Raw genomic sequence first — 19003 nt, forward strand, 5'->3', positions numbered from 1 at the left:
TCTTCAGCAAATATACTTGCAATATTCCCCACATACTAATGCTGATAGGTTTTCTCCCAATGTAGAGATCCCCACATACAAACCAACAATTAGGAGCAGGAGTAGCCAACTTGACCCCTTGAGGCTGCTCTGCCATTTGACGAGATTGTGACTGAGTTGATGACTCATTTTCCTCCCTATCCTTTGGTCCCCTTGCTTATCCACAATCTATCTACCATTGTCTTAAAAATACTTTTTTTAAAACTCTGCTTTCACTGTCTTCTGAGAAGGAGAGTTCCAAAGGCCAGCAACCATCTGAGAAGAAAAATATCCTCCCTATCTGTGTCTTAGGCAGACCCCCTTGTTCTCAATTCTCCCACCAAATGTTTGCACAGGACCCTGACATGATCTCTCAGGCTCTCAATGCTTCAATCAAGTTGCCTCTTATCCTTCTAAACACCAGTTGATAGGAATCTAGCCTTTCCTTTTCTCATAAGACAAGACACCCTATTTTTATTCATTCATAGGAATGCAAGCATCGCTGGCTGGGCCAGTATTTATTGTTCACCCCTAATTGTCCAGAGGGCAATTGCTGTGAGCCTGGAGTCAAATGTAACCCAGACCAGGTAGGAAGGGAAATTAGTAAACCAGAAGGGGTTTTCCAACAACTGACATCAGTTTCCAGCCTATCGTTAGACTCTTAATTCCAGAGTTTTAGCTGATTCAAAATTCCATCATCTGTCATGGTGGAGTTTGAATTGAGGACCCCGGATCATTACTAGGGTCTCTGGATTAATCACCTAGTGATAATACCACGAGGTCGCTGCCTCTCCCACGTATTAGTCTAGTAGCCCTTCTGAATTGCTTTTGATGCATTTTCATCCTTAAATAAGGAGACTAATACTATATGCAGCACTTCAGATGTGGTCTCACCAGTGTACTATATAACTGAAACATAACCTCCCCGCTTTTGTATTTAATGGCCTTGCAATAAACAATAACATTCTCTTCCCAAATACTTGCTGTGCCTGCAAACTAACCGCTTGCAATACATGCATGAAGACACCGAGATCCCTCTGCAATGAGGTGATCTGCAATCCCGATTTAGATAGTGTACTTGTTTTTCATTCTTCCTGCTAAAATGGACAATTTCACATTTTCCAACATCTGTTGCCAAATCTTTAAATTGCTTGCTTAACTTTTTATCTGACCTTGTAGCCTCATTAATTCCTCTTCACAACTTACTCTTCTATCTACCTATCTTTGTGGGATCAGCAAACTTAGCAACTATAATTTTGCCCCTTCCTCTAAATCACTGATACAAATTTTACAAAGTTGAGGCATCAACACCGATCTCTATGGCACACAGCTTGTTGCATATTGCCAGTCAGAAAATTTATGCCCACTCACTGTTTCCCTGTGAGTTATAAATCTTATATACATGCCAATAAGTTACCTCTCTACAATATGAGTACTTATTCTCTGCAACAATGTTGTGGCATCTATCAAATGCTTTCTGTAAGTCTAATGAAAGTACTTCTACTGGTCCCCCCTTAATTCACAACATGTGTTACTTCCTCAAATAATTCTAATAGGTTCGTTAAACATGATTTCCCTTTCATAAAAGAATGTGAACTCTATCAGATAACCTTCACCTTGACTACATGACCTGCTATAACATTGTTAATAATAGCTTGTAATGTTTTTCTTATCATAGATGTTAAAATAACTCTCCTGTAGTTTCCTGCTTTCTGTCTCCCTACTGTTTTTGAATAAAACAGTGACATTTGCTATCATTCCAGTGTAACGAGACTTTTCCTGGTTCGAAAACTAAAACCAATGCCTAACTTTTAAGGCCCGAGGATAAAGTCCTTCAGGAGCCAAGGACCTATCAGCCAGCTGCTACAGTAATTTACTGAGTACCATTTCCCTCATAATCATAATTTTCAAATAATCTGGCATCTCCTTATTTTTCATTATTAATTTCCCAGCCCCACTTTGCTTAGGGTCAATGTTTTTTTGTCAATTCTTTTTCAAGGTCTATAGACCAGTATGTTTACCTTTCCACGAGCTTTCTCTCATACTCTATGTTATTTCCTTCCTTACTAATCTTTTAATCAATCTTAATTTTTTAATATATATTCTGCCCAATCTTCAGACCTGCCTCCCAACGTTACACAACTATATGCAATTTCTTTAAGAATCATACTACTTAACTTTTTAGGTTAGCTGCAAATGATGGGTTTCCTGCTTGGAATTGTTCAGTTTCATTGGAAAGAGTGCATTCTGAAATAGCCTTTAAATGTCTGCCACTGCCTCTCTATTTGCCAATATCTTGGGTTAATTTAGCCTTAGTCCACTTTAACTAGCTCTGCTTTCATGTTCTCATAACTACCTTTAAAAGTTTAAAATATCAGTTTTGCACTGACTTCTCTCTCACTCGAATTGAATGAAAAATTCTATCATATTATGATCACTGCTACCAAGGGGCACCTTCATTACAATTACATCCTATTCATTGCACCACCATCTAACATGGTTTGCTGTGGCCCCACACAACATTAAATCTTGCACTCTAACTTTTTAATATTTCTCCCACTCCAAATGCACTTTCAACGGTCAGTATGATTGTTCATCTAGCACCTTTACTGCATAGGTGCAACGTTATAAAGTTTGATTACTGGAATTTCTAGACAGCGTAGCCAGTATCCCTTGAGAAGTCATCGCATTTATGTGGGAAAAAGGCACTCTCAATACTGAAGCTAAAAGTGCTTGTGAAATCAAGGGAATAATGTCACTAGAATATCTTTCAAAAAGAAGGACATCCTCCCCATGTCTGCATGAGTTTCCTCTGGATGCCCCAGTTTCCTCCCACAGTCCAAATAAAATGTGCAGGTGAGGTGAACTGGCCATGCTAAATTGCCCATAGTGTTAGGTGAAGGGGTAAATGTAGGGGAATGGGCCTGGGTGGGTTGCTCTTCGGAGGGTCAGTGTGGACTTTTGGGCTGAAGGGCCTGTTTCCACACTGTAAGTAATCTAAAAGTTATAGAGCACCCTTCACAACCTCAAGAATTCACGAAGTTACCTAATTATCCCTTAAATAAAGTTTATAATTATCTGGCACTCGACGCAAAAGATAATTTCTGTAATGAGTATTAGCAGCATGTGCTGACTGTCAGGTGTTGAAACACTTGCTTACATGCTGGAGATGTCGATGAGTTTGCTGTGCTCCTCACATCCCAGCTGGCTGGCCAGTTCCCGAAACTCCTCTGTCAGACGAACCAAACCGAGATCCAAGTTAAATTCAGCAGGGAATTCAGAAATCCAGTACCTGTACATCCACGCGCAGAAAGACAGGTGAATTACAAGCTTCCCATTTGGCAAGCCATGACATCAGACAGACGATAACACTTCATGGTTAACACTTGGAACGAGGTTTGGTCATTATTTAGCCCCTCGAGCCATACATGCCTAAGTGTGACCTCACTCCGTGTACCTTTGGTTCCTAACCCTCAAGACCTTTCATTAAAAATTATCTACCAATCATTTAAGATAAACAATTGATCCAACAATTACAACTTGAGGAAAGGAGTTCAAAAATGGCACAATGCTTTACAGGTAAAAGATTTTCCTAATTTCATACCTCACAATCTAATTTTCAAACCATGGCCCCTTGACCTACTAGCTGACACTGTTACTTCCATACTACCTTTTCTCTTCCTCTTAATGTGCCAAAACCTTTAATCAGATTCTCAAACCGTTAAAATCCCGGGTAATACAACCTTGGTTTGCCTTTTCGTCTCTTCAGAAGTCAACCCTTAGAGTCCAAGTCTCACTCTAATGGAACTATACTGCCTTCCTTCTGGGACTCACATACCCTACCTAAAGTGTGGTGCCTAGAAATAGAGTCATAGAGTTAGACAGGAAACGGACCCTTAAGTCCAATTCGTCCATGTCAACCAAGTTTCCCAAACTATGCTAATCCCACTTGTCTGTGTTTGACCCACATCCCTCTAAATCTTTCCTATTCATGAAGCTGTCCAATGTCTTTTAAATGTTATAACTGTTCCTGCATCTACCATTTCTTCTGGCAGTTCATTCCACACAGGAACCACACTTTGTTTGAAAAGATTGTCCCTCAGGAGCTTTCGATTCTCCAGGTGTGGCCCTCTCTATGTGAACCCACACTGAACAAAGCAGCAGGAAATCTAGATAAAATGTAGTACTGAATGGAAGAAATCAAATTGATCCATCCGCAGTAATTAATGAATCTAAAGGTCAGTGTCAAATATATCAGGTACTTAAGGGAGATTTTTCCAATCAGGTCAAGGTATACGTTAAACTGACCAGCGCTTGGTTTTCCATCCATTCACCTTAATGGATAGAAAATCATTGGCTAGAGGTGTACAATTTCAGGATATGTGGTCTGACCACATTTCAGGAGTAATGGAGCAGAGGAAATGTCCTTTCTTACCATAGTGTTGAGAAAGGCAAAGCATTCAGCAACTGTTTTGAAAACAGTTTAATATTATTTATTATTTTACATTTGTTATGGTGCAGTTCTGATTAACTTTATCAAAATGGATCTTTGTAAACATCCAACGGGGAACAGGATTGGGTTCCAAAGGGAAGACCAAGTCTAAAGTGTTGAATTGGTCTATCCTAGGCCCAATTAAGCAAGGGAGAGGCTGGATGGAGGTAGGAGAATGCAAGACTACTCAGTTTTTGGGATTTTCCTCAAAGAATATTAAGAGATGAATCACGTCCAAAGAGATACTTTTCTTTTATTCTGGAGTTGGTTTTGCATCCAATCAATCTGTGGGCGGCACGGTAGCACAGTGGTTAGCACTGCTGCCTCACAGCGCCAAAGACCCGGGTTCAGTTCCCACCTCAAGCGAGTGACTGACTGTGTGGAGCTTGCACATTATCCCCGTGTCTGCATGGGTTTCCTCCGGGTGCTCCAGTTTCCTCCCACAGCCCAGGTTAGGTGAATTGGCCAAGCTAAATTGCCCGTAGTGTTAGATGAAGGGGTTAATGTAGGTGAGTAGGTTGCGCTACAGCGGGTCGGTGTGGACTTGTTGGGCGAAAGGGCCTGTTTCCACACTGTAACTAATCTAATCTGATTGCGCCCGAAGGGAATTCAATATTCCACTTGATGCCCTAAGCACAAAACCTCTCCGTCATTGCAATAAGTAGGTTGCTGCATGAACAGTAAACTGGAGTAGGACCAATATATGTCAGGCCTCCTTGGGAAATGTCATCGGGTCAGCAGTGTTGAGGGGGAGAGTGAGCAGAGCTCCTGAGATCAGTGCTACAGCCCTGACACTCAGCGGATTGGCAATCTCGCTGTAGCACTGAACCGAGTACAGCTGGTTCTGTTAGATCTTGTTGGGTCAGGGGAGGAACCATCCAACTCCAATCCCCCTGACATGCACTTAAACCATTTACATCAGAGGTATATAAGGTGATACATTGGAGTAAAGGCTGACTGTGCTCGGGTGTTAGTGTTGGGATCCAACCCTTATCAGCCACCATAATGGCACTGATTAGAACATAGAATGTAGAACTTAGAACATAAAACAATACAATGCAGAACAGGCCCTTCGGCCCTCGATGTTGTGCCGACCTGTGAACTATTCTCAGCTCGTCCCCGTACGCTATCCCATCATCATCCATGTGTTTAGCTAAGGATTTTTTAAATCTCACGGACATGGCTGAGTTGACTACATTAGCAGGTAGGGCATTCCACGCCCTTACCGTTCTCTGAGTAAAGAACCTGCCTCTGACATCTGTCTTAAACCTATCATCCCTCAATTTGTAGTTATGCCCCCTCGTACAAGGTGACATCATCATCCTCGGAAAAAGACTTTCACTGCCTACCCTATCTGATCCTCTGATCATCTTGTATGTCTCTATCAACTCCCCTCTTAGCCTTCTTCTTTCCAATGAGAACAGATCCAAGTCTCTCAGCCTTTCCTCATAAGACCTTCCTTCCAGACCAGGCAACATCCTGGTAAATCTCCTCTGCATCTTTTCCAATGCTTCCACATCCTTCCTGAAATATGGGGACCAGAACTGTACACAATATTCCACTAATGTTTTGTATAGTTGCAACACGATATTGCGGCTCCAGAACTCAATCCCTCTATGAATGAAACCTAACACACCAAATGCCTCCAGCTTGAGGTCAGCACTTGGACCCTGATAAAAGATTGCATGGTGCCACCCTACCATCATAGAATCCCTACAGTGTGGAAACAGACCATTTGTCCTGTTAAGTCCACACCAACCCTTCAAAGAGCACCACACCCAATGCCTGTAACCCAGCATTTATCACAGCTCATCCACCTAGCCTGCACCTCTTTAAGCTCTGGGAGGCAACCACAGCAAACCCATATAGACGTGGGCAGAATATGCAAACTCCACACAGACTGTCGCCATGGGTGTAATCGAACCTGGGTTCCTGGTGCAATGAGGCAGAGTGCTAACCACTGAGCTACCATGCTGTACAATGGAACAGAGCAATCACAATAAATCCTTAGGACTGTTCATCATGTACCATTTACTTCTGAATATCATAAATTAGCTTGAGCTCTGTAAAGGTTAAGGCTGGATATTATTTGTCATGGTCATAGAATCTTTTCCATTCCTTATACATGTTGGCATGAATCAGGCATTGTTTTAAGAACAGGGATAAACCAATTAGGTGAAAACCTTGCCTTTGTAACGGACTTATTGAAAACCTTCATATATTTGAAGCTATTTCTATTGACATAGAGAATGGGATGATACAAGAAGTCTTGATCAGAGTTCTGGACATACACCTGGAAAAGGTTTGATGCCCTAGCTAATGGATTTCTCCTGAATTAAACTCCCTGTACTCATTAATACCAGGCATACCGTCCGCCTAACTAATATACAAGAATCATTCAGGCAAACATGTGCACCACTTGCTTAAATGCTTTTGTCCAGATATCAATCTCAGAACACACAAGTTAAGGCTGTGAGTAAATCAACAAATTAGAAACAAATGGAATCAAATTAATCTCTCTACATTGCTCATATCTGCCAGACATGCTGTTTTCAATGGAAAAAGACTGTTCCCTGCTCAGTCTCCTCGTCTTTAAAGTTCCTTCCTCTCTCTGTCTTTTGGGAGTCCAGTCTCCTCCATTCTAAATCGTGGATAACATTGACCCAAGCAACACAGAGGAGAAAGTGAGGACTGCAGATGCCAAGCAACACATAGGTCAGCCCCATTCTGCATACGAGGACAGGATATGATGATTCTAATGGCTCCCCAGTGTCAAACATTCCGCCAATATTTACTGTTTGACATATGAATAAATGACGGAATGGTGAGTTATTGGCGAGCTGAGGATCTTCCTGAAATAACTTCATGAAGACCATCACCAAGTCACCCTTTATTTACACGTGGAGAGTACAATACACTGACCCAGCTCCCTCTGAGCTAATTCCTGGATTGAACAGAACCCCTGACACACCTGTTCTTATCTGTCAGTCTGGGCTCTCTGACTGGACCAGATTACCAGCCCCAATCAGGGAACTCATATTCTATGAGGTCCACCTGGTTGACATCATCTTGATCCCTACACTTCCCTTACTGCATTTTGGCAAAATGAAGAAAGCTGCAGATCTTCCTCTGTGAGACTGTAAACAAGGTTTCTCATCTCAGGCTTACTGAGAGAAGCTATTGTGCATACTGTAACCACACTGAGCCAATAACCTTGCTCATAAAGATCCCTCTATTTATTTCCTCCGGTTAAAGATGAGGCCATTTCAGCTTCTTACCTCATTAAGTGGCAGATTTTGAGTCGAAATGCATCGCAGTCTTCACCGGTGGCTTCCCGATACGTTCGAAGGTCAAGGAAAACAGCCTAACACTGTGTTCGCACACGCTGTTTAACTCTCCAGGTACTGATTCAGTGACAGCTAACACAGGAATTCTTCGAGCTTGATTCCTCTTTAGCTTATAAACAGAAAAGCCTGCACTCAAACCGCTTGAGGTAATTTCTAGTCAAGCCTTTCTCTAAAGCCACTTTCCCCAGCTCTCTTTTACAGCAGGTTGCCGCACTTGATTCAAGACATGGTTAATTTTGATTTCTGCAGAAAGATTCCTTTTTAAATGAGAATTAAACAGGTTACAGGGAATTCTCTCCTGCTACTGAGATGGTTGGAGGTAAGCAAGATAGTTCTCACTGTAACTCACACAGGAAACATCAAACACCTTTAGCAGCAAGAAATGCTACCCACATTCCAATTGCCATTTTTGAACACATATTTCTTTCACCAGTTCTCACAGTAAGTTCAAAACCTATGTCTACTGATACTGGAAATTTGAAATTGAATGGAAAATGCTGGAAACATTCAGCAGGTCCAGCAGTGGGGTAAGGACCAAGCTAATATTTTAGGTCTCTAACCTTTCACCAGGAAGCTTCACTCTTCACATTCATCATTATCTGCCCTTGTGAAGCAGAGTCTGCATACACCCCGAATCAGAAAATCGACTGGAATAAAGGCAAAATACCGAGGATGCTGTAAAGCTGATTTAAGTCCAGAGAATGGTGGAGAAACTCATCAGGTCTGGCTGCACCATGGAGAGAGAAACAGAGTTAATGTTTTGAGCCCAGGATGACTCTTTGAACAGAAAACACAGGACTCGAAACGTTAAGTCGGCTTCTTTCTCCATTTATGCTGCCAGATCCATTGAGATTCTTTAGCATCTTTTGACTTCGTTTCAGAAAATTTACTGATTTCAAGATCAAGAGGAAGACTCCAACTGAGTCCAGTTAAATAATCTTTTAACTTTACCGCGATTTGGAATACTGTACTTTTTCATGACTGCCAACACATGTGGAAGGTGTTCTCAATCTTGCTCAGCAGTAGTTAAAGGTCTGGGGTGCCAAACATTGACAGGACTGGTCTCTAGACTGGTGAAAATCAACATCAGGAACAACTTGACAGTATTAACAAAGAGAGATATTGAGAATCCACAAAAGTTTAATCACCCCTTTGCTCCCTTTTACAGAACATGTATTCTATACCAAACAGGCATCACCACCAAGACCTTTCTTAAATCAAATGCATCTTTTTAAAAAGATGATTACATATTTTGCAATTTAGTTTCCTCTACCAATTAAGTCGCGAAGAAAAGTTAAGAAAAACTGTTCAATCTGATCTGATAGCAGTGGAGGATCCAAGAGTTGAGGTATAGATTTACATTTTTGACCTCCAATACAATAGTTACTGAGTAGGAATGTCGAACTAATCTTTTCCTGATGAAGGGCTTTTGCCAGAAACGTCGATTTCGCTGCACTTTGGATGCTGCCTGAACTGCTGTGCTCTTCCAGCACCACTAATCCAGAATCTGGTTTCCAGCATCTGCACTCATTGTTTTTACCATGTCGAACTAATGGTACAGGCAATGACAGACTGAAGTAGGGTTAGAGATCAGTGCTAGGCTCTGTCTTTTGCAGATTTAGAATGTGGCAGGAGCCTATACTTAATGCCTAATTCCGGGAATGGCAGGTGGGCATCAATAACTGCCCATCCAGAGTGGGCAGCTAACCCAGCGGCCATTTAAGGCTCTGGGTGGTGGTGCATCACCGCCTCCTGGGGCATTGGCAGACTGAGAAACCCTGAATGCCAGGGAGACCTTTCTGCCTGGATGGTGCAGGCTGTCACTGGGGCACATCACCCCAGTGCCAGAGTAGGGAGTGTCTGCATGAAACCAGTTTTAAGTTAAGCTTTTAAAACATAGAAGTGGGGGGGTGGGGCACTTCTATGTTAAAGCACCTTCTCTTACCATCTGTCAAAAGCTAATGTGACTTTCCCAATTTCCAAGTTGGACAGCCTTGGATTGGCTCCTCAGCTTTAAAGAGACCGCCCACTTCTCTAATTGGATGGCAAGCCTGCCCATTGGCCATTAATTGACTGTTCTGGATAAAACTGGAAAGAGCGAATGTTTCCCACATAGTGCTGGGTCATTCACTCCAAACCACTACCATCAGGCTGAAATGATGCCCCAAGGGAAAAGCTAGTCCCCTAGTTGTCATCGGTCCAGAGGATAGGTCATGGCTGATATGTAGCCAATCCACAGATGACAGGATGATGTATGCAGGCTGGCCAGATGGGCAGAAGAATGGCAGATGGATTTTAATGCTCAAAAGCGTGAAGTGATGCACTATGGGAGAACTGGCACGGCATTGGGGTATAGAATGCATGGGAGCACCCTGGGAAGTACAGAGGGTCAAAGGGACCTTTGCATGTCCACAAATTCTTGAAAGGAACAGCATGGGTGGTTAAGGCAGCATATAGGATACTTGCCTTTATTAATCAAGGAATTGAATATAAGAGGAGGGAGATTATGATGGAGCTGTACAAGATGGCACCTAGGCCACAGGTGGTGTATACAGTTCTGGTCACCACATCATGATATGATTGCACTAGAGGGGCTGTAGAGGTGATTCACCAGGACGCTGACTGGACTGGAACACTTCAGCAACGAAGAGAGAGACTAGGTAGGCTAGGCTTAATTTCCATAGAGCAGAGAAGGCTGATGGGGAGATCTGTTTGAGGTGTTCTAAATTATGACGTGTATCAATAGGGTAGATAGGGAGAAACATTTCCCTTTAGTAGAGGGATTAGAAAAAGGAGAGGGGTCATAGATATAAGGTAAATGGCATATAGGGGATTTAAGAAAGAATTCTTTCACCTGGAGGGTAATGAGTATCTGGAAATCACTACCTGAAAAGAGTGTTAGAGGAAGGAATCATCACAATATTTAACAACTACTTTATATATATGATTCCTGAAGAAGGGCTTATGCCCGAAACGTCGATTCTCCTGTTCCTTGGATGCTGCCTGACCTGCTGCGCTTTTCCAGCAAGACATTTTCAGCATACATATAAATGAGCCAAATGCTGGAAAACGGGAGAAGAGTGGATAGGAGGTTGATAACCAGCATGAACATGATGGGCAGGAGGGCCTCTTTCTGTACAGTAAAACTCTGTGTCTATGATTCTATGACTAAACGAGTGACCAAAACAGAGTCAAACAATTATTGGCTTTTCCAAATGATGTTTGTTCAATTGTGTAAGAGGACCAAAAGGATATATCAACAGAAGCTTTCCTGCGAGTTCAGTAGATGGCAGGTACCATCGATGCATTAGGAGGACCATCCTTGGCACCTGACTGTTAGTCATCTCCCCTTCATTGTCTGGAAATGAAGAAGGACAGATTAGACACAGTATGCAACTCGCAATAAAGGCAACATTACACAGGCCCTATATTAGCACCAGCTTTCACTTCCTCTTCAATTTTACTTATTAGCCAGTGCTCCCCAAACCAATTCCCATTGTGACCTCATTTTGAAAGTTGCCACAATCTCCAAGTGACAATGGCCAAGGTGAAAAGGGAGAACTAATGGATAGGCTGGGACTTTATTCACTGGAGTGTACAAGATTGAGGGGTGACCTTATAGAGGTTTATAACATCATGAGGCGTACAGATAAGATGAATGGCAGTGTCTTTTCCCTTGGATGGGAGATTTCAAGACTGGGGGGCATATTTTTAAGGTGAGAGGAGAAATATTTTTTAAAAAATTATGAGGGGTAACATTTTTTTACACAGAGAGAGTGGTTCACGTGTGTAGCTATCCAGCACCTCAATGACTTCCATGTTGCTTTCTCAACCTTTCTTTCCTCATACCAGCACTAAATCAGCAGCTTTGAGCCAATGTGCCGTGGCAACTGGTATGTTGTCAGAATTGGCCGAGTATGTTGTGAAATTCTGTACAAAGGTGTGGAAATTCTGCACAAAAAAAAAACCCAAAAGAACTGTGGATGCTGGAAATCAGAAGCAGAAACAGAAATTGCTGGAAATTGCAACATTAAATCAGAGTTAATGTTGCAAGTCCAGTTCTGAAGAGGAGTCAGCGGGACATAGAACATAGAAAAATACAGCGCAGTACAGGCCCTTTGGCCCTCGATGTTGCGCCGATCCAAACACACCTAACCTACACTAGCCCACTATCCTCCATATGTCTATCCAATGCCTGTTTAATGCCCATAAAGAGGGAGAGCCCACCAGTGCTACTGCCAGGGCATTCCATGAACTCACGACTCGCTGAATAAAGAATCTACCCCTAACATCTGTCCTATACCTACCTCCCCTTAATTTAAAGCTATGCCCCCTCGTAATAGCTGACTCCATACGTGGAAAAAGGTTCTCATGGTCAACCCTATCTAAACCCCTAATCATCTTGTACACCTCTATCAAGTCACCCCTAAACCTTCTTTTCTCCAATGAAAACAGCCCCAAGTGCCTCAGCCTTTCCTCATACGATCTTCCTACCATACCAGGCAACATCCTGGTAAACCTCCTCTGCACCTGTTCCAGTGCCTCCACATCCTTCCTATAGTATGGCGACCAAAACTGCACACAATACTCCAGAAGCGGCCGCACCAGAGCCTTATACAACTACAACATGACCTCAGGACTCCGGAACTCAATTCCTCTACCAATAAAAGCCAGTACGCCATATGCCTTCTTCACAGCACTATTTACCTGGGTGACAACTTTCAGAGATCTGTGTACGTGGACACCAAGATTTCTCTGCTCATCCACACTACCAAGTTTCCGACCATTAGCCCAGTACCCCATCTTCTTGTTACTCTTACCAAAGTGAATCACTTCACACTTACCTACATTGAACTCCATTTGCCACCTTTCTGCCCAGCTCTGCAGCTTATCTATATCCCGCTGTAACCTGCCACATCCTTCCTCACTGTAAATAACTCCACCGATTTTCGTATCATCCGCAAACTTGCTCACCCAACCTTCTAGCCCCTCCTCCAGATCATTTATAAAAATGACAAACAGCAATGGTCCCAAAACAGATCCTTGCGGAACACTGCTAGTAACTGCACTCCAAGATGAACCTTTACCATCACTATGACCCTCTGTCTCCTTCCAACCAGCCAATTCCTAATCCAAACCTCCAAATCACCCTCAATGCCATACCTCCGTATTTTTGGCAGTAGCCTACCATGGGGAACCTTATCAAATGCCTTACTAAAATCCATATACACCACATCTACCACTTTACCCTCGACCATCTCCTTAGTCACCTTCTCAAAGAATTCAATAAGGTTTGTGAGGCACGACCTGCCCTTCACAAAACCATGCTGACTATCTTGATCACATTATTCCTATCCAGATGTTCATAAATCCTATCCCTTACAATTCTCTCTAAGACTTTGCCCACAACAGAAGTGAGACTCACCGGCCTACAGTTACTAGGGTTATCCCTACTCCCCTTCTTGAACAAGGGAACCACATTTGCTGTCTTCCAGTCTTCTGGCACTATTCCTGTAGACAATGAGGACATAAAAATCAAGGCCAATGGCTCTGCAATCTCCTCCCTTGCTTCCCAGAGAATCCTGGGATAAATGCCATCAGGCCCAGGAGACTTATCTATTTTCACCCTTTCCAGAATTTCTAACACCTCTTCCCTACATACCTCAAAGCCATCCATTCTAATTAATTGTGACTCAATATTCACATCGGCAACAATGTCCTGTTCCTGAGTGAATACTGACGAAAAGTATTCATTCAGTGTCTCCCCAATCTCTTCAGCCTACATACGCAAAACGTTAACACTTCTTTCTCTCCACAGATGCTGCTGGACTTGCTGAGTGTTTCCACTAATTTCTGTTTTTGTTAAGGAAATCCTATGTTCATCTTAAACAATTTAAACAAAAACTAAACCAAAACTCGTGAAAATTAATCGTCATATTAAAAGTGAGGTATCGATCTCTCAATTCTAAAAACGCACAAATATTCTAAATGTGCAGGCCAGGGAGAAATGTAAGATCTCATGGATAGTTTAAACTAGAGCCCAAGAAACTGTGCTTGCATGCTTTTTGTTAAAACGAGACAAACTAAACTGGAGGGAGCCCTTGTCAGGAACTTGGCCCTCTCATCAATTGCTCCCTGGATCAAAAGGGTCTGCACACACCAGGTTTCCCTCTAACCCAGTAAACTGCAATTTACGCTATTTGATGTTCTGCTCTGTTCCATTTACAGTATAACCTTGATTATCCAAACAAGATGAGCGGTGAGTATTTTGTTCAGATAACTGATCGTTCGGATAATCGATCTGATCGTAAACGAACGATAATAATTTATGAGTGCCAGTTATCCGAATATTTCTCGGTTATCCAGCAATGCACTGTTTGACTGATAACTGAATGCTGAATTGCCTAATGCTGTTTTTACGGGACCTTGAGATCTTGTTCGGCTAATTGACGTTCGGATAATCGAGGTTGTACTGGAATTTTTATTATGTATCGGTTCAGTTCAGTGTGTGGAACAGATTTAGGTCCATGAATAGTTGAGTTGGGCAGATTTTGAAAATGTGCCATTATGAAAATTAAATATTAGAATCCCATAGAAGCAGGCCATTAATTCCACATCAACCCTCCACAGAGCATCCCTCCCAATCCACCTAGCCCAGACACTATTGACAACCAAAGCCAATCCACCTAATCTGCACTGTGGAAGGAAACCAATGCAGACATGGGGAGAATGTACAAACTCCATACGGATAATCCTAGGACGGAATCAAACCCAGGTCCCTAGCACAGGGAAACAGCAGTGCTAACCACTAAGCCATCATGCTGCCCTATTAATATTAATGCTTATGATCCTTCTTTAGCTTTATGCTCTATGTTGCAACCTCTCGAGTAAGACTGCACCCAAAGTAAATGTAAATAACTGACATTTATAAGCAATCAATGCAGCTCAAAAAAAATGGGTGTGTCGTGGAATCCTTTGTTTCATTGAAGCATGCTGTATAACTGAAAAAGTTGGGAATGACTGTCTTAAAACCCTTGCTGAGTTTCCAGCTAAGGTACATGTTAATGAAGGAAGGATTTTTACAAAGTGGTGAAGCAATATCAAATACAACAGTATTTACAACTCACTAACACTGAAATCCTTGGTAGTGACCTCATGAAGAACGGAGCAGATTTAATGTACAAAATTATATTCTGTGCACAACTCTGCCTGAATATCAATGGATACACTGGAGGCCTGCACATGTTTACTTCATGATTGGATCCACCGTAAATATATTGGTCAGCTCGCAATTCAGTTGACTCGCCATTTCCAAAGGCCACCATTAACCTCCAAAGGTCAAGTGCTCTGAGGAGTACATAAGCTTTGCTGAAACTAGCACATAAACATTGGAGAAGGATTGGCAACAACATGTTACTGAGCTTTACCACATTCACACAGAAAGAAAGGAATAGGTGTGGTCCAGATGCCAGGGCCAATCTATAGAGAGTGAGTGTGATATAAACAGAAGATGGATATCAATCACAGCTGTAAGTTAATCCTAGCATGCACAAAGGCTGAATGTTCATGTTGCTAAGCGAAACAAATGATTTACGATCATCCCCCCTTGTCCAGCATTTCTAGGTGTGAGGGTGAGTCATGGGGCAACATTTCAAATGATGTCAGAGTTGGGAGGCACAGAAGATTAGAATTGGACAGCACTGTGTCAGTTTGTCAGCACATTCTGGTCTCCAGTCTACTTTCACAGACTCCAGGTTGGCTATGTGTTGGCTACCTGCAGCAGGCAGTGGGTAAGATACTGAAATCAGTAAAGAACTACATTGGTCAATGTTTTGATGCCAACTGGATTTGTCCCAAGGCCTGGACATGCTGATTGTAAACTTAGGGAACGGTTCACCAAACATCGCAGCTGGGCCCGAAGGGCCAACCTGACCTCCCAGTCACCACCCATTTCAATTCCCCTTCCTACCATAACCATCCTTGGCCTCCTCCATGGCAACAACGAACCACACCACAAATTGGACGAACAACATTTCATCCTAGGCAGTCTACAGCCCGGAGGACTCAATATTGAGTTCTCCAATTTCAAATAACCTCCCTTCCCATTTCTAGACTCCCTTCCCAGCCCCTTCCCCTCCCTTCTACTCTTCCCTACCACCAACAGGATTCCTTCCGCCCATTGACCAACTAGGTTGTACCCTCTATCTGTCTTCAGCTATCCCCACATCAGTAACCTATCCCCACCACCTCCTTTAGCTGCAACTCCTCCTGCATCCACCACCAGTCCTGAAGAAGGGTTACACCTAAAACAGTGACTTTTCCACCTCCTGATGCTGCCTGGCTTGCTGTGTTCTTCCAGCCTCCTGCCTATCTATCATAGCCTACTGGAGGCAGTGATCTATATGGACTTCAGTAAGGCCCATGGGAGACTGATTAGCAAGGTTAGATCTCATGGAATTCAGGGAAAACTAGCCATTTGGATACAGAACTGGCTCATAGGTGGAAGACAAAGGGTGGTAGTGGAGGGTTGTTTTTCAGACTGGAGGCCTGTGACCAGTGGAGTGCCACAAGGATCGGTGCTAGGTCCACTACTTTTTGTCATTTACATAAATGATTTGGATGTGAGGATAAGAGATATAGTTAGTAAGTTTGCAGATGAGACCAAAGTTGGAGGTGTAGTGGACAGCGAAGAGGGTTACCCTCAGATAATAGCAGGATCTTGACCAGATGAGCCAATGGGCTGAGAAGTGGCAGATGGAGTTTAATTTAGATAAATGTGAGATGCTGTATTTTGGGAAAGCAAATCTTAGCAGGGCTTATACACTTAACGGTAAGATCCTAGGGAGTGTTGGTGAACAAAGAGACCTTGGAGTGCAGGTTCATAGCTCCTTGAAAGTGGAGTCACAGGTAGATAGGATAGTGAAGAAGGCGTTTAGTATGCTTTCTTTTATTGGTCAGAGTATTGAGTACAGGAGTTGGGAGCTCACGTTGCGGCTGTACAGGACATTGGTTAGACCACTGTTGGAATATTGCAAGCAATTCTGGTCTCCTTCCTATCGGAAAGATGTTGTGAAACTTGAAAGGTTCAGAAAAGATTTACAAGGAAGTTGCCAGGGTTGGAAGATTTGAGCTATATGGAGAGGCTGAACAGGCTGGGGCTGTTTTCCCTGGAGCGTCGGAGGTTGAGGGGTGACCACATAGAGGCTTACAAAATCATGAGGGGCATGGATAGGATAAGTAGGCAAAGTCTTTTCCCTGGGGTCGGGGAGTCCAGAACTAGAGGGCATAGGTTTAGGATGAGAGGGGAAAGATATAAAACAGACCTAGGGGGCAGCTTTTACACACAGAGGATGGTATGTGTATGGAATGAGCTGCCAGAGGATGTGGTGGAGGCTGGTACAATTGCAACATTTAAGAGGCATTTGGATGGGTATATGAAATAGGAAGGGTTTGGAGGGATATGGGCCAGGAGCTGGCAGTTGGTACTAGATTTGGTTAGGATATCTGGTCAGCATGGATGGGTTGGACCGAAGGCTCTGTTTCCATTCTGTGCATCTCTATGACTCTACGACATTCATTTAATCACCTCCATAATGGCAGTCACACACTGTAGTCACATTTTGTTTTGAAAGATTAAGTGTGTTTAGAGAAAGCCTCCATCTTGAAGTCGCATCGCTCCCTCCCTGTCTCAACTCAAGAGTGGGGCTGCAGCTCTCTCAAGGCTGGAAGGCTTTAATGACCAATGAAAGCACGCCAACCCTCCTTATTGGCCGCCTTTTCCAAAATGGAGTCACTCATTGTTGCAATTCAGAGATGACACTAGTTTCTCACTGCACAACATGTTTGACAAGGATTTTAAAACATCTCTGCAAACACCAAATTTTCTGCACCAAAGGTTTACATGAACTCCAGCAGCAGTTGCTGCAGTGTCTATTTACTTTGCGCTGAGCTCACACCCAGGCATAACCAATCAAGTACTGTTACCAGACGCACACAATCAAATACAGAACAGCTTTATTAGATTAGATTATCTACAATGTGGAAACACGCCATTTGGGCCAAACAGTCCACAGTGACCCTCCGAAGAGAAACCCACCCAGACCCACTTCCCTCTGACTAATGCACCTAACACTATGTGCAATTTAGCATAGCCAATTCACCTAACCTGTGCAGCTTTGGACTATGGGAGGAAACCCACGCAGACACGGAGAGAATGTCTGTATGGAATTTGCACAATCACCCAAGGCTGGAATCAAACCTGGGTCCCAGGTGCTGTGAGGCAGCAGTGTTAACCACTGAGCCACCGATGAACACCACAGTGATTGGGTGTCAAGGTGATATAGTGGTCAAGACTTGGAAATGCTCCCAATGTCAAGGCCCTGATCCCAAGATGAAACTTTCAGCCCTTACTCCTCAATGGTGACAGTGTGGACATAACAATGTCTACTAGAGGAGTAAAAGGGAAAATAAGTCAGTCAGTCTCCCTGCTTGTGATTGCTCGCTGATACAAGGCATGACAAAATTCACAGATCATAGTGGTGGATTGGTACTGAAAGAGGCCATTCAGCCCATCATGCCTGCATTGGCTGGTTAAAAGAACATCGTTACCCATTCAGTCGGGTAATGTTTCTGACACTACCATCACTACCCACGCAACCGGCCCTCACCCATCCCCCTCCACGTCTCCCCTTCACCCCCAAACACTCCCCTTCATCATATACTTTGACGGAGGTGCAGCCCCAAAGTATTGTGGTGTAGGTAGCATGTTACTGCTCATTTTGCATTGCCAGAGAAATCTCTACAGTGTTGTGTGTATTGAGTACCTATATGAAGAAAGACTAGTCAGATTAGGTACCAGAGCCCGGTGGGACCATGAGTCACCAGAAGAAAGGGGAAAAGAAACAGACTAAATTAGAACGCCAAAAGTAAACTGTTTTTTCCTTGTAGCAGGTTATTAAACCAAAAGCAATGGTGAGACACTTCTGCAAATGTGCTAACTCTGCCAATTATACATGTGGGTTCTTGAAAGACTCCAGGCGTGTGGAAACTTCCAGATGAGGCCTTCACATCTCTTAAAATGGAAAACAGCTGCAGATTGGCCAACACTTAAAAGAGCAGCTGTTGTGCACTTTCCCAGGAGTCAAAT

The 19003-nt window shown here is 43.1% G+C and overlaps 1 protein-coding gene across 1 annotated transcript in view; it reads right to left on the reverse strand.

Moving 5' to 3' along the window:
* rasgrp3 (RAS guanyl releasing protein 3 (calcium and DAG-regulated)) overlaps positions 1–19003 on the reverse strand; it is a 138571-nt gene that overhangs the window by 51324 nt on the left and 68244 nt on the right. Inside the window, exons 3-5 of the mRNA XM_060831321.1 lie at positions 11113–11215; positions 7789–7851; positions 3179–3310 (exon numbers count right to left, since the gene is read on the reverse strand). Coding sequence (XP_060687304.1) covers positions 3179–3310; positions 7789–7851; positions 11113–11215 — 298 coding nt within the window. The remainder of the gene's footprint in view (positions 1–3178; positions 3311–7788; positions 7852–11112; positions 11216–19003) is intronic.

The sequence above is a fragment of the Hemiscyllium ocellatum genome, chromosome 10 (genome assembly GCF_020745735.1).
Source record: "Hemiscyllium ocellatum isolate sHemOce1 chromosome 10, sHemOce1.pat.X.cur, whole genome shotgun sequence".
In the NCBI taxonomy this organism is placed as follows: Eukaryota; Metazoa; Chordata; class Chondrichthyes; order Orectolobiformes; family Hemiscylliidae; genus Hemiscyllium; species Hemiscyllium ocellatum.